This window comes from Corvus kubaryi, unplaced genomic scaffold (assembly GCF_017639235.1).
Source record: "Corvus kubaryi isolate FWS band 111438036 unplaced genomic scaffold, C.kubaryi_AGA036_p1.0 37266, whole genome shotgun sequence".
In the NCBI taxonomy this organism is placed as follows: Eukaryota; Metazoa; Chordata; class Aves; order Passeriformes; family Corvidae; genus Corvus; species Corvus kubaryi.
This window is the reverse complement of record NW_024581081.1, coordinates 7,785,065-7,801,228: the sequence shown is the minus strand read 5'-3', so window position 1 is coordinate 7,801,228 and position 16,164 is coordinate 7,785,065. Positions and strand designations below refer to the sequence as shown.

The window sequence follows — 16,164 nt, the reverse complement described above, 5'->3', positions numbered from 1 at the left end:
TGGAAAATAGGAATCTTGCTAGGATGGTGAAAACCTGTTGAGAGCTTTCTAGCCTGCCACGTGTCAGTTATGGCAGCAGGTATTCTCCTGGTTAGCAGCAGGATGAAGGAGAACCTTCAATGCATTTTGCAAATACCTGGCCTACTTTCTCACTCATTATGCATTGAAGTCCCCACATTTTAGAAGACATAGGCACAACACAATTTCTTTTCATCTGATGAATTACTATATAGAATAGTCAACTTTCTGATCAAGAACAATGGTAGGAATTTCAAACACTTCACATCTATCCAGAATTTTGGCAGTGCGTAATGAAATTACAAGTAAAATTATAAATTGTGTCATCAAGTGAAATTTCTTGTAATTAAAAAAGAAAAGGAGTTTAAGATTTTTTTTTTTTCAAATTACAGTAATGTATTGATGAAAGTGCCAAGATATTTCCCAGACTGAAATTTTATTTTAAGAGGGATGTAAAAATGTCTGGTCTAGATTCTTGGGTTTTAGTAGTTATTACTATTTTTAGTACAGAGTTCATTCTTTTTTACATCTTATGAATGTGTGATAATGATAAGGGAAAAATACAAAATTGCACATAAGTAAAATAAATGTGATGATTTCTACTATTACTTCTATATACTTTTAATAAATAAGATATGTAGATTTAGATATGTATAACAATCTAAAATACATCTGGTACGGATATTTGTATTTAAGAGCTTCTTAATTTAATGCCTTATGGCTTGATTAGGTTTTTCTCTCTGCTTTTTTTACAGCTGTGACATTATCCTGATAACAGTTGCTGGAATGAAACTCCTTCGCTCCTCATTCTGTAATCCTATTAATCAGTTTGTTACTTTGAGCTTTACTGTGATCTTCTTCCGATTTGACTACAGAGACATTTCAGAAAATTTCTTGCTGGATTTCTTCATGATGTCCATTGTGTTTCATAAGGCAAGTTTTAGAGCTCCTGTAATTTCTTTGAAAAATTTATCTTCTCAGTGTCACTTGGCTGATCAATACGTGTTGGGACTTTTTAGAAGTAATGAATGCTTATGTAACTCAGATTGTTGGTACTATAGAGGAAAAAATCTGTTAAAATGAAAAAAAAAAGGCTTTGATTAAGTGTTTTTTCTGGCTTTGTGCAGTGTTTTTCATCTACTTTTTGTTCACGTGTTGCTATATAAAGTTCAGAATTGTTGTTTTCAAGAGGAGAATCCTCAATTAGTTTGAAAGAGCCTCCTGGGTCATTAGTACAGGACTGCCCTCTAGATCAATCACCTGGTGTTTTTATCTCGGTTTCCTTTGAATGCTTCTAGTGGTTGACTCAACAACTTCCTTTGGGAAATTATTCCATTATCTAATCACCCTCATAATAATAAATGTTTTCCTAATGTCAGCCTTAACATTTTTCTTTTCCTATTTTCAGTCTGTTATCCTTGTGATGCTGCCCTTAACCTCAGAGCTCCTTCCTCTCTCTTATTGTTAACTCTTGAAGTGTGCTCCAGTTGAGTTTATTTAAAAACTACCGACCCCTTTTTGAATCAGTCAGGTCAGACCCTGTCTTTATTTGGAATCTAAGCTGTTTCACTGAAAGAATTAGACTTAACTGATACCTCGAGAAAACGCGGGAAAGTACTGAAGATTTGAAAGTATTGATCCAGGGGTAACTGGTGAGGTGTTTGGCTTTGTTGTTCTTTGTTTTGTTTGGGTTTTTTTTTGCTCAGGTTTCTTTGCTTGGTTTCTTTTTCTAAAATATTCCTACTGTATGCGTGAGTATGACCCAGCTAGCATCACTTAGTTTCTGAGAGAAGAAAGACATGGTTCCATGTTGATTGCTGCATGTGCTGTGGAGATACTTAGCCCTTCTACACAAGGGCCATCAGCTCATACTGCTGTCCACGCCCACCTGGAAGTTTCAGGCTTCTTACAGAAAGGCCCAGTTCATTGGTGTTACATTGGGAGTGCCCAGTCATTCAGGGAAAGAATGAAGGAGAAATTAAATGCTTTTTCTGGTTTATTTCTGTGCTGCTGTAAGGGAGGATGAGAAATGAGGAATCACAACTTGGTGAGGTAATGAGCTCACTCCTTTTGCTGAGCTCTTGGACTGCACTCCAGCAGAAGCTTCACCTGCTTCAAGCCTTCATCCTCAGACCTGTTGTTCTGCTCTCTCTCTGCTGGGGTGAGAAGGCAAGGGCTGGAGAGGAAGGGCAGAAGAAAAGGAGTAGAAGAGATGATACAAAGTTCTGCTTTTTAGCAAGATCCCCCTCCACCATGCTCTGTGATCCTAAAACAGGACTAGAGTAATTTTTTAAGCTTCTTAGCTTGGAGTGAAAGATAACCAGTGAAAGTGATGCAGAGTTTGCTAGCATTATGCCAGTTTTCAGTATTTGTTTCATTGTCATGTTCCCTAGAGAAAGGGGTGAATTTCTGTCTCCAGAGAAGTGTATCACTGATGTGCATCAGTGGAAGTCCCATGTCTGAATGATGGTTTACTTAGTCCTAAAACTCATTCTCTAAAAACCTCTTTACAGGATCAAAAAATTAGCATGCCAGAATTGAAAGTTTCACTATTTGTTAATTCTTTTAAAAATGTTTACCTCATGAGCATATCACAAAATACTGCTGAGAATTATTGCATGTTTTTGTAAGAAAGAGATATAAAGTCTTTTCAACTGGATTTTTTACAATGTTACTTGGGTAGATTGAAGCTACTGTTCACAGTAGAAAGCCTAGTGTTAGCAATGAAAGTAAGATAACGAAGGATGCTTATTAAATTAAGCAGAGATGTTTGCCAAAAAACTACTGTTTACTAGAGTGAAAGCTGTACTGCAGACATGTTTTGAAACTTTAGTTTTAGCATTAATCTTCAATCTTCATATCTAACAATATCTGAAATTTTGCAGGTCATTAGTTCAGCAAGTGGAATTGTCCTTGTTCCATTTGAAAATTCTAAGTCAAATGGTTGAATTATTTATATTACAAAAGCACGTGCAGTTTCACAATGATCACTGGAACCAATATGAAAAGTAGCATTGCAGATGATAGCAATTAAATTCCTTTTAATTTCAAATCATAAAGGGCATAAGTTTTCTTTACCCCAATTAACGTTTGAGCTTTAATTAGCTCAGCATTGTGGAACGTAGCAAAGGATGTGATCACTTGAGGATAAAGATGATGTGTGTTTATTTCATACTATAGGCCCTAAGCAAGCTGCATCCACCTTTGCTCCTAAAAGCTTTATGAGTCTTCACAGAGTCTGTCTGTATTTCAGTCATTTTTATGTTTGCAATTCTTTTTTTTTAAATAAAAAGAAAATCTGAAATACTGTCTATTACTGTGACCTTTAGCTATGCTGAGTTTATTACACAGCCATGACTGATTTCTGTTTGCACATTGAAAATGTCAGTTTACCACCCTCTCCATTAGGGAACACTAGAAGTGTTGTGTCTTAGTCATAGGGATGGCAATTTTTAAACAAGGTTACCCCACAAAAAGCTTTGCATGCTTTCAAAGCACAGTGGTAATATTTTTTTCTTCTGCCAGGCACTGGGGAAGAAAGAATATAAATTCAACAGACATTCACTTGTGCACTAGTCACTCTTGAAGCAGATTATATGGAATAAAACTTTGCTAATCATGTTTGGTAGAGTATTTCTGAATATCTCAGTGGTTGTGCTTCCCTTGTTTTCCCCCTTGTGCAGTTGATTTAATGTCATTTAGTCAAATCAGAAACTCCAAATGAGCATACTGCTCCCTGAGCAAGTTGGGACATGGAAGTCCAAATTGTTGCTCACAGATTTTCATCTCTGTTAGCCAAAACACCCACACTGAGGCAACAGAGAGAACAAGAGAGTCTATTTAGTTCTATTCCTGAGAAATTTTTTTGCCACTTTGGATTTTCTGTCTTTTTAACATCATAGGACTTACTAATGTGGCACAGTTAATTCAGTTCTCTTTTAAAAATGATTAGCTGTTTACATTTTGACAATTCACAGAATGTGAAAGCACTAAATGTTGATTAGGCATATGCAGAGTATACTATTTTGTATTTCAAATTGCCTTGGGAAGGAAGCAAGATAAACATTTAGGAAAGGTTTTACTTGTTTTTGAGAATGATTGCAACTTTCAATTCAAGTGAAACAGGACTTCTCCATCTTTCTTAAACTAAGACTTTTAATGTAGTGAGCCCAGGTTGTATCCTTGACTACGACCTGGGATTCTTCTGTCCAAAACTCCTGTTGTCTATAATCTTTAAATCAGAGCTGAATGGCCTTCTAAAAAGTATGTGATTGCTCATTCAAAATGTGTGGGTGTCATGCTTTGATGTATATTCTGCAGGAAGTCAAACCAGTTAATCGAGACAGTCTTGGTCTACATGACTCCATGTAAACTTTTCAAATGAGCCAGTTGTTCTCCCTGGATGTCTTAGGAGGTAATGTCAGTGCAAAGGTTAATAAGAATGTTCACATTAAGTGAAAATGGAAACCCACAAGAAACTGAGAATATATTCTTCATAGGCATAGCAAAGATGGAATATGTAATAGGACTTAGGAGATTTCTTCCTAGACTTTTAACACTAGGAAAAATTCTGAGAGTCTTTCTTCTAACAGGGTAAAAAAAATGTGGAAATATTAAATGATTTGAATAAACTATTCGGAACTGATAAAAAGATGGGCCTTTCTTCCATCCTTTTGCTGTTTACTGACATAATATTTAACTGAGGAAAAACTCTAACACATGCAAAAGCTATGAGAGGAAGAGCATATGGATGGTTAAATGATGTTATAGCTCATCCAGTCCATTTTTCTTCAGTGTGATAAAAACAAACAAAAAGTAAAGCAGTAATGTACCCAGCACTGCCTTCCTTGGCAGATGTGAGAGATGCTTTTGAAGGATGTCTGGAGTAGCTGTTCAAGAAGGAACCAGTATTTGAAGTGTGAAGGAGAAGCGAATGCAAATCATTCAAACAGCAGGGATATCAGTTTGGAACTGGCTGAATGTTAACAAGGATGCTCAGGGCAAGACTTGTCCCCAGCTCTTTTGCTGTGCTCTGTTAGAAATGTGGTTTTCCATTTCATCCAGTGCCACAGGCATCCTCTAAATTTTGCTGGTGGAAAGGAGTCGTAGTATCTCCCTGATCTGCTTTTGGAATCTCAAGTAGAGCTGATGTTGAGCTGAAGGAGCAAAGACAGCAAAAAAACTGGGTAGTGTGGCAGTGGATGCTCCTGGTGGTAGTATGCTCTTGGCAACTACAAAAGCCTAGTGGGAGGTTCTTGCCAGTCTCTTCACTCCTGGGAACATGCTGCTAAACTGGCTCTTACCAGCAACTCTTTCATCTCTTCTGCACCACTGAGAAGTTACACCTGAGCTTTGGAATATGGACTTTTGACAAATCTGTGCAGCTTCCTTTAAGCCCTAAAGAGTGAGGCACCCCTAGCTTACACACTCATCTAGTACATGGATCTGAATGGGAATGATAAGACCCAGTGCCATTAACCTTCTAATGTATAGGACTACAGCTTCTTGTCTCTTATATGTTACTGTCAGGTAGTTTAATGGCCTCTTAATTTGTGTGTGTGGATGAACTAATTAGCAATACAAAAATATGAAATCACCTTGTATTTTCTTATCATCAAGTCTTCTGAGGGTTCTGAATTTGTCTTCATGCATAAGGCAAAATAATCAAAGAAGCAGAGCTTGTTAAATTTGCTTTCATTAACACTGAATTTATTTGCCTAAGTACTCTTACTCCTTCTGAGCTCACTTAAGTATACAGTTTCCCTGTTTGATATTTTTTCTTCTTTCCCAGAATACATTTTCCAGCTAATAAGGAATCCACATTTTTAAAAGAATTTTTCTCTTTCTGTATACTTCTTTCTGCCATAGTATCCAAGACCACATGTTGATGAAAGATGATCCCTGTCAAAGTAGATCCAGCTAAGGCAGCCAGTTTGGAGCAACCTGGCAGACCTGTGCTGATCAGGCTTAACTTTCAACATCCACAACACAATCCCTTGGACAGGAAAGAAATTATGTGTGTCATCTTGTTTTCCTTCATTTTATGAGAAAGCGCTGCCAAGTGCATTGACCTTCTTGGTGCTTTGCTGAAGTCAAGTAATTAACCTATTGGATCTTTTTATTGCCTTTGTGGCAATAAAACTCTTGGTTAGTTGGCATGTCCCATTGATTTAGGTGCTATTTATAAGTCAAAAGCCTCACTCTTTTTTTCTTTCCTCTTCTGATTTTTCATCCTTCTCTAAATTTGATGTTTCACCTTAAATCTTCTGGCACTAAGTTGTTAATTCATATTTTAATCTGTTCCTTGCCATTTGTGCATACGGAAATCCAATGTCTTAATCATCTGCAGCCTCTTGGCTCACAGCTGTTTTCTCAGCTTTTGATATCTGGCATATAAACCCTTTTAAGACACTTTCTGCTGAGTAAAATACCCAAGGCTACATCTGATATTTGACAGGATAATCCCAGTGGTATTTTCCATAGACTCCTTAACTCTCTTGGGCACTGTACAGTTCATGTTTCCTTTTAATATTGGAGGAATGGTTTAATTGATTTTTCATTCAGCCTTCTGTCACTGACCTCTTTGTCACACTTCATTCCTTACACTATTCCTGAATTACATTTTCTCTCTTTGTTTTGGTGTTTTTTTATTTTGTCTAGAATGGGGCAAGTGCACTTGGGGGTGCAGGGAGATGTACACCCACTCCCTGGGTCGGTATGGCTCACTATGCTCCGAGGACTGTGTTGATGTGCATTCCTGCTGATAGAGGCCTGTTCGGGCTGTGTTGATGCAGGAACTGAAAGAGAAACCTGGACTACTTCAGTGCACAACTTTGTGGTTTTTCTTATGTCCACTTTTACCACAGAATGATAGTATGGCTTGGGCTGGAAGGCACTTAAAATATCATCTAGTTCCAACTCTCCTACCATGGGCAAGGACACCTTTCACCAGATCAGGTTGCTCAAAGCCCCATCCAACCTGGCCTTGAGCACTTCCAGGGACAGGGCATCCACAGCTTCTCCGGGCAGCCTGTTCCAGTGCCTCATCACCCTTCTAGTGAAGAATTTCTTCCTAATACTTTATCTAAATCTCTTTTAGTTAAAAACTATTCCCCCTTCTCCTATCACTTCATGCCCCTATAAAAAGCCCCTCTTTCCAGCTCTCTTGTAGGTCTCCTTTTGGTACTGGAAGGCTGCTTTAAAATCTCCCTGGAGCCTTTTCTTCACCAGGCTGAACAACCCCAACTCTCTCAGCCCAACTCTCTCTTCATAGAAGAGGCACTCCATTCCTCTGACCATCTTCCTTGCCATTCTCTGGACTCACTCTTAACAGGTTCCTATCTTTCTTGGTCTGGGGACCCCAGAGCTGGATGCAGTGTTCCAGGTGGGGTCTCACCAGAGGAGAGCAGAGGGGCAGAATCCCCTCCCTGCCCACGCTGCTTTGGATGCAGCCCAGGACACGTTTGACTTTCTGGGTTGTGAGTGCACATTGCTGGGTCATGTCCAGCCTCTCACCCACCAACATCTCCAAGTCCTTCTCCTCAGGGCTACTCTCTATCCATTCTCTGAGCTGCCTGTGTTTGTGACTGGGATTACCCCAACCCAGGTGTAGGACCTTTCACTTGGCTTTGCTCAACTACATGAGGTTTGCATGGGCCCAATCCTTTAGAAAAGGAAATTTCTTGGAAGATACAGTGTTGGCAGAAGCCATGCCTATGAAAGCTTTGCTGAAAAGGCCTGAATCAGTGCAGCTGATGAGTGCACTCCCAGCTTCACTGATTTATTTTGCTTGTCTGGCCCTCTGCATATCAAGCTGATGAGCTCTGATCTTGTCCTTTTTGTCCACCTTGGGATGTGCATGAGTCTGTTTTTTTAGAGTCACAGGTTCCTTCCCTGGGCTCTTGCTATCAGCTGACAGTGTAGGAAGAAGCAGCATCTTCCATGAGCAGATTCAGGGCTCTGTCAGGTTTTGGCATCATCTCATTGTCATAATCCTTATCATACATCTGGTTAACATTTAACTTCAATTGTAAGGCTTTCAAGGCTTGCTACTCAAACTGCTTAAAACATGTCTGTCTTGTACAGTGTCAGTGCTAGGTGCTGAATGCTGTGTGAGGAATATATTCTTTCCCCCAAGGTTTGATATCAGAGACTTGGACTGATTATATTTTGATCCTCTTGTATGTATTGTATTAGACAATGATTTTGAAGCCCACAGTATAAAGGCTTCAAGTGTCTGTAAGCGTATACAGATAAAGACATCCTGGAAGGTATTTGTTGTAGGTTCAAACACAGCTGTCCAAATACACCAATAGAATGTCACAATGACTTAAGACATAAACATTAACAACCTTTAGTATTTCCAGTAAATCTTGTTTTGCAGGATTTCATAGGTGAAGTTTGTTTTAAATGGTATTAAATAAAAACCCAAAAGTCAATGATTTGCAAAGCAAAGCCATGAACAAGAGCAAAATTATTCCACCAAGTTTAATTTCATATCCTTAAACACATACTTATTATATTGACATACCAAAAAGAAAGTAAAAACGTACCAATAGGTATTAGAATTTAATTCTGAAAACTGGAGTTACCAATTGATCAGAATTAGCTTAACATGAAAAAGTAAATATTCCTCTCAGAGTCTCAGTTCAAGTCATCTCAAGTTCTCAGGATCTAAAGAGGTACCTGTTAAAATTGGGAAATAATTTCTTTCTGCACTTAACTTGTTTGATCTCAATTTTGTGTTGCATGTAGAGCATATAGCTATATATATGGCAGTTATTTTTGTTTAAAACCTATGTGTATGTATATACACAGTTTTTTTAAAACATAGAAAAATTCAAACTTAGCAAGAAAATGTTAATGTTTATGCATTATTTAGTCCCAGAGTTGCCAAGAAATCTGCCCACACAGAGTCTCAACTGATGCTAAACATGTAGAAGGGCCACCAAAAGCTGAGAGCATTGCATAGTCTGCAATTTAAATTTAGGTGTTAATCTCTGCCTAGTTTATTGAAATCTACCAAACTGAGGAAAGGAGATACCATTTTAGTGATGTTTCAGACTCCACAAATCTTTTATTTTTTCATGTGTGTTAACTAATTTCCATAAACTTCTAGTTTGTAATGGTACTTAATTTTGGTTAAGTAAGAATAACCAGATTTAAAGAAAATCCTGGAAAGATAAGTCTTTGCCTTTGCTTTGTTTATTACTCACTGGTGCGCCAGAAGTCTGTAGAGGCTTCAGAACTCATAGAAGACTTATGGATGATTAAGATAAAATGTGTGTTCACATAAAATAAACATTAAAGACGGATGCATGTTCTGTACGTTCACTTGACAGTAGTGGGAATGTGCTGGTTTAACATCACTGAACATGCTGATAATTTTAAGCCTTTATCAAAGACTTTAAAAACTGTTCACTGGGTAAAACTGTCACATGAATAAAGATATCTAGGAATATTAGAACTTTTATGCCCCCTAAATAATATATAATTATATATTATGAATAATATATAAACGTATATTTTCTGCTTGTTGAACTGTAGAAAACATTGAAGATCTAATAAGGCTTAATACAAATATTCTTTTATAAATCATTCTAAATTGGGATGCAGAAGTCTTAAATAAAAGTATTTTATACATGTTTAAGGAAATGGTTATAAAAAAAGGGTTAAAATTCAGCAGAGACTATTTTTTTTCACCTTCACTTTAAATGGGAAGGTTCCCTCTTTGTATCTAGCACTGTTATAGCTCACACCCGCAGGAGCAAGTTGTTACCCTCATTCAAACAAAACTCTACTGGGGATAATTCGTGTGTTTCACAGAATCACAGAAGGGCTGAGGTGTCCCATCAGGTCCCACGGAAGTGTTTTTTTTCTAGTTTTATTTAATATGCCCTTAACTAATCCTTTGCTATGTAGGGTGTCTCAATTTCTCCAGGCTCCCTCGCAGGTCTCAGGGGCCTGTGACTTGAAGGGTTACCAGTAAAGATAGAGGCAAAGAAGGCATTGAGTACTTTCACCTTCCCCCTGCCCTTTGTCACCAGGTCCCCTGCCCCATTCATCAGCTGGTCCATGTGATTTTTTTTCCAGTCTGTGTGTTGCTGTCGATACACCTGTAGAAGTCCTTTCTGTTGCCTTTTACTTTCCTCACCAGATTCAGCTCCAGATGGGCTTTGCCTTTTCTCTCTTTCTAATTCATTCTGTATTGTTTCTGACAATTTAAAAAAGATGAAGGTTTTTCTCTTTAGCTTATGTCTTCAGATTTCTGAAGGCTGAAATGCAGGTAGTTGTAGTTGAAATAAGAGAATAGCTGTTTCTGAGAATCAGCCTCCCCTATTTATAAAGGCAGTTTTTAGCAGCTTCAGTTTCTTTCTGTGAGAAAAGCTCTGTGAGTTCCCTCTCAGATACAGGAGAAAGCATATTGCAAATTGGATAAAACTGTAAAGGAGAAATAGTTTTTCAGATGGTTCTAGCAAAATGAAAAAGAGAAAATGTAAAGCCAAGTCCTCCTTTCCTAAATCTCAGTGTTGTAGTTGCTAGATGACATCACCTTTAGCAATTATAGTTAGAGATGTAAAATGCTAATAGCATATTACCCTGAAGGCGTTTTGCAGAACATGCCCTGGAAGCAGGGATTTAAGAGGTAATAGAGGCACTTGACAACTCTTAATGAAAGCAGTAGCTTGAAAATCACACATTTCCAGGCTTTTAAGTGCGGTGTCATAAGGCTTTCAAAAACCAAGAGAGGATCACTAAAGTGTTCTTGCCTCATGTTCTTGTGAATGGAAATGAGCTCCTTTGCTTGTCTTGTGGAAGTGTTAGCTGAGAGGCAAGTATTGAAAGAAACAACGGCACATTCAAGCAGTGGTGAATGCAGAAGTAGTAGGACTTGTTAGATGCAACAGGGAACTTGGGCTCCATGGCCCAAGTTTTGCAAGGTGTAAATATTAAAGAACACTTAAAAATGATGTATTGGAACAAGGAGCCAGAAGAGTGTCCTCCTGGATTTGGTTTCCTAGCAAATGCAAAACCTGAATTTTATGTGAGATTTGAAAACCTTTTGATGAACTCTGTGCTTTGAATGCAGCTGGGATGATTTATGGCTTTGTGATTTCAATCTGTAACAGGCAGAACTTCACTGGGTTGTGCTGCAGTTTTGAATTTTTGAGGTTTCAAATGCAAGTCATTAGCTTTTTCCAGCCCTTCACTTAAATCTTTTTGTAGATAAAATTTTTCTTCCAGCTGTTCATTGTGATGTTTCAGATAAATAAAAATGAAGCAAAACAAAGCAACCCCACAACCTGCTAAATAAATAAATGTCCGTTTGAGTTTCAGTTCAGTTTTACTTGCCTGCTTTAATGCTGCAGTCTGCAAGTCACGTGTAATATTTTTGACAGAAAACAAAGTTAGCAAGATACGAGTTTCTCAAACTAAGTAGGAGTAACCAGGCTGTGCATTGAAGGGATTGTAACAGCTTGTTCTGATCAGGGCTTTGGGGGTTTTAAATAGTATATCTGTGCAAAGTTGCTGTAATCTATACTCTGCACGTTGCTCCTAATTTGAGTCAGGCTAAAGCAAAGACAGTGTGTGAAGCACTGCTTGCATCTCAACTGGAAGGTTTATTAGTTGTAACTGGAGCTAGCATGACACTGGCTGTAACGAGTTAGCAGCTGCTGTTTGATAGTTTTGTAGCACAAAGACCAAAACAGGTCAATGCTACAAGTGATTCTTACTTCCCTCACATTTAATATGCAATTATGTACGACAAATCGTGGAGAAGCTCAGTGAAACATCCTGTAAGTGCATTGCCACTGTGGATACAGATGGCCAAGTGTGATTTTGGAGGTGGTAACCTAAGGAGGGGTGAAATGAGCTGGACAGAGAAGATGTGTCCTCTCTGACTGTCAGCATACTCGTACATGAAGTGTGCCCAGAACCGTGCTCCGTCCCCGAGGCCGGCTCTCATGGGGAAGCTTGTGTCTGCGGTAGTGACACAAGGTGGAGATATGGAATTGCCACCTGCAAGTGAACCATGGAGGGTTTTGCATTCAAAAGGATTCCTGGAGATTGCTTGGAACAGTGTTAGTTGGGCAAGACCAGAACCTTCCCAGACACCTTTCTAACAGTTTAAAAATATGCACAATATCAGTGCTTGAGAACATTCCCTGGAAGCATTTTAATGTACAAGTGTTGATACAGTCTCCATGTGTTTCAGGATGTTGGCAAAGTTTTGTTTTTCACTAACTCAAAAAAAAATTACTCTAAAATTCAACATATATTTGCTATATGAGCATGGAATATTGCATATACTCCTGTTTCACTGTCAACTTCTGTGTATGTTGAGTACTAATGTCTATTGATGGCCAAATCTTTCCTGACAGTTTGTCAGGAGCCCACTCTGCAGTAGATAAGACATAAGATCTGTTTTGGCCTGATGCCAAAAGAAATGACAGGGGAGTACAAATGTATTCCAGGGAGTAAGTACACATCATTCTTGAATCAGAAACTGCTAGTTGCAGCACCAAGCATATTTTGCAGGAAGCAAAAGTAAATTCATTGTGGTTTTCAGTTTGTACTGCACAACAATAAAAGCTCATGTTTATGCAATGTTTTTATGATACAATGGTCTTGAAAATGCAGCTACAATTCATGATTAATGTCATGCATATGCTTACATCGTGATAGCGTCTCCCATTGAGTCAACAAATGAGAATGTTGTGTTCTTGAGAAGTCAGTCTGATTTCCATGTGCATAGCCACACGTCATGCATTGAGCTTTCTCTGTTCACTGTATCCAATTTCTCCTGGAGTCTCCTCTCCTGTAACCGTCTGACTTGCGGTCATATATAGTCAGTGAATATCAGAACCTGTTTTTCCACTTTCTAATTTAAGTGTCTCTTTCAGGTATTAGTTTTGAAACTATCTCAGTGCCTAAAAAGTGAACATGTTTTTCTTTTTTTTTCAGCTGTGGGAGCTACTGCAGAAGCTGCAGTTCATCATGACATACATTGCTCCCTGGCAGATTGCCTGGGGGTCATCGTTCCATGTTTTCGCTCAGCTCTTTGCAATACCTCATATCCTTTATAAATTTGTTCTTCTTTATTCTTAAGTTCCTCTTCCTGTATGCAATTTATTTACAGTGTTTGAACAAGATTTGAAATTCTTAGGTAATTTACTTTAAATTTTGAAAATCTTGGAACATCTTCTGAGAAACAACAGCTTTCTTTTTTTTTTTTTGGACTGCATAGGATCTAAAACTGGGAAACTGAACTTTGACTCAAACTGGTGTGTTTATTCCCACCCAGCCACATTCAGTAGATCACTTACTTCCCCAGCCCTCAGCACTGAGTTTTGATGCATCCACAAAGAAGTGTTGTGACAGACATATTTTTGGGCTTATGGCCGACTGAGCTCTCAAATACTAGTTTCATTCTCAGTTGCTTCTAGTTGGTATGTCAGATATAAATTTCATTTCAGTGAGCCAATTTCTGTTGCAACTGTCTTGATTTTTTTTTTTTTTCCATTTCAGAAGCAGCTAGATTTTTGCATTTTAATGTGAATTTTTTCATTGGGGTGCTGAGAAACATTCTCCTTTTTCACCTTTCCATTCTGTATTATGAGTAACCATATACGTTTGTCAACACCAAAGCAGTCCTTCAGAAGCAGTCTGTTTTGGTGCCTGTTCCAGGGCTGTCTCCAGGTTTGTGGATATGGGGAGTAAAACAGAGTTCAATGACCTCCACGTCTGTAGGGTTAAAAAAAGTATATTAAATTTTTGGAACAGAAACGATTCAGTTTCAATTCAAATTCAGTTACAAACTTGACTGAACACAGAAAAAAAGCCCCCAAAACATTTTAACAGATTTAACTTCATCGACGTCTAAGGCATTACCAGATACTAACTTTTAATTTCTTCCTTCCCTGCTAACCAAAGTTGTGGGAGAAGGGTTGACAAAGTGGTTTTAGTTCAGACTACTAATCAGTTTACTTTGTACTGTTTGTTAGATATATGCACTTAAGTCTTTGTCCCTTTGATCCCACAGGGCTGGGGTTTTCTTCCCTTGAGTGATTTCTTCCCTCTGCTCTGTGCTGTGAAACATAAGCAATGCTGAGTAACAATGCTTATGTTTCTAGATAGGAAGAATAAATGGGAGCCTCAGACAGAGGGAAGGGCACACAGAATAACTCCCAGAGGGAAAGCTGTAGATTGTCTGCTTATAGAAAGAAAGCGTTATAAAAGCAGATCACTATCTGTCCTAAGAGTTTTAGGTTATTTGTAGCAAATCCTTCCAGAATTTCATAACAAAAAAAATATTTTCATTTCTGCTGGGGAAGCGTATATGAATTTATTTAGCAAAACATTTAAGAACTAAGATTATATTTCAACAAGTTTCCCTTTGGTCACAATTATTTTCTGCAATGATAACTTTGCTCTTGATAAAATTACCAATTAAATTTTGCAAAATGGAAGGTAGTTAAACCAGAGTTTTGTTTTGTTTGTTTACAGAGTTATTGCTAAAGTGATCTAGCCTAGCTTTTTATTATTTATTTTTATAGTATGCTTTGTAAATGCAAATCTGTCTTCTAAGGCAATGCTGCAATTAAGATACTGGTTAAATGCTGAAGTTAATATTCCCACAACAGCAATAACTCTGCCTCTTTGCACAGTAATTTTATTTGTTGTTATCATAACCCTGCAAACAGTAATGATGAATGCATGTTGCAATTTACAGCGGTACTAAACCTGCCATTTCTTTACAGAGTTAATTATTTGTGGCTCTTAATTGCTTCAATCACTTCTGCAAACAGGATGTAAATTTTTAAATTTCGAAGTGCCTGGGTGAACTTTTGCTGCAGAGCTCAGTGAGTGTGAGTAGTTCAGCATGCTTTAATGCCTTTGAGACCAGTGTGCAGGGCAGGAAGGGCAACGTGTGTGGAGCTTTGCCTGGTGGAAGTTGTAGAGTCTCCATCATTAGAAATCTTCAGGATTTTAGGTGAATGTCTATCAGGAGTCATATAGGTGTAGTTGATCCTGCTTGTGGCTGCCAGATGGACTGGGTGACCCTTCAAAGTCCCTCTTAATCCCAAAAGACCAGGAACAGGAATGGGCTTCAGACTTGAGGATAGATCTGCAACTTCACTTCCTAGCATTTAAGTGGGTAAGATGAGGTTATGCGTTTATAAATATCAGCACACTGAGAAAGTGAGTGTAGTTTGTAGTTCAAAGGAGGATTTTACCTAAAAAGTGAACAGTGGAATTGGAGAAAAAAAAAAAAAAGGAGTTTGTAGTTGAGATTATCCTGTTTAGGAAAGTTCTGCTTTGGTTGTTTCAGGGTCACAGCACTAACATCAGAAAACAGAGCTCTGTGACAGTCAGTTTTCCCATCCTCTAAGTGATTGTGTGCCTGGAAGGGATCTGTAGTAATTGCAAGTAAAAATGTGGGTTTTGAGAAGCAGAGAATTTGAGCTGCCCTTACTGCATAGTTTTCTGTTAAAAGAAGGGGATGGAAGATTTTCAGAATGTCTTTCACTTACTTGTTTTGAAGCTGGTTTGAATTTAAACAGATTTTTGAATTGCAAGAATTAATCCTCAAAGACAGTGTTTTACTTCATGTTGAAGAGTTTTTAGCTTTGGGGTTTTTGTTCTCAAAAGTTGATTTTGGCCTTGTTAGAAAGAAAATCCATTATTCACAAAGAAACGAGTTCTGGTTGTACACAACGTAGCCTAACAAAGATGGTACACAGGAAACCTGGCTTGGGCCATAGTGTAAGAAAATATGCCTGTGAGTTTTTGACACTTCTTTTTTACTTAGACATAATTAAAGCATTGGTATTTAAAATAAATAAATAATAACCTAATACAAACAAGTTGGATACCCTCAAATAAAAATACCCTGATGACAGATAACTGCCCACAGCACACATTAACTCTATGTAAGAGAGTCAGATGCTGTTATGTGCTCTCATGACACACACATATGGAACAGTTAAAATCACTTTTCACAAATCAAATGGGTAATGTCTTCTACTGTCCATTTAGTAGAGCATGATGTCTTTTAGGAAAAACACCCCCCATTGCTACTGATTATGCCTAAGACTGTCCTGGGTTGCAGTGTATTCTATTACCATCCTCAGGAGCCGTTGA

At 38.1% G+C, this 16,164-nt stretch overlaps 1 protein-coding gene across 3 annotated transcripts in view; it reads left to right on the top strand.

The window, feature by feature from the left end:
- The window catches only part of PCNX2 (pecanex 2), a 152,160-nt gene that overhangs the window by 79,370 nt on the left and 56,626 nt on the right, over positions 1–16,164 (top strand). For all 3 annotated transcript variants that reach the window (XM_042025252.1, XM_042025253.1, XM_042025254.1), the window contains 2 exons: positions 774–951; positions 12,985–13,093. In XM_042025252.1, coding sequence (XP_041881186.1) covers positions 774–951; positions 12,985–13,093 — 287 coding nt within the window. The remainder of the gene's footprint in view (positions 1–773; positions 952–12,984; positions 13,094–16,164) is intronic.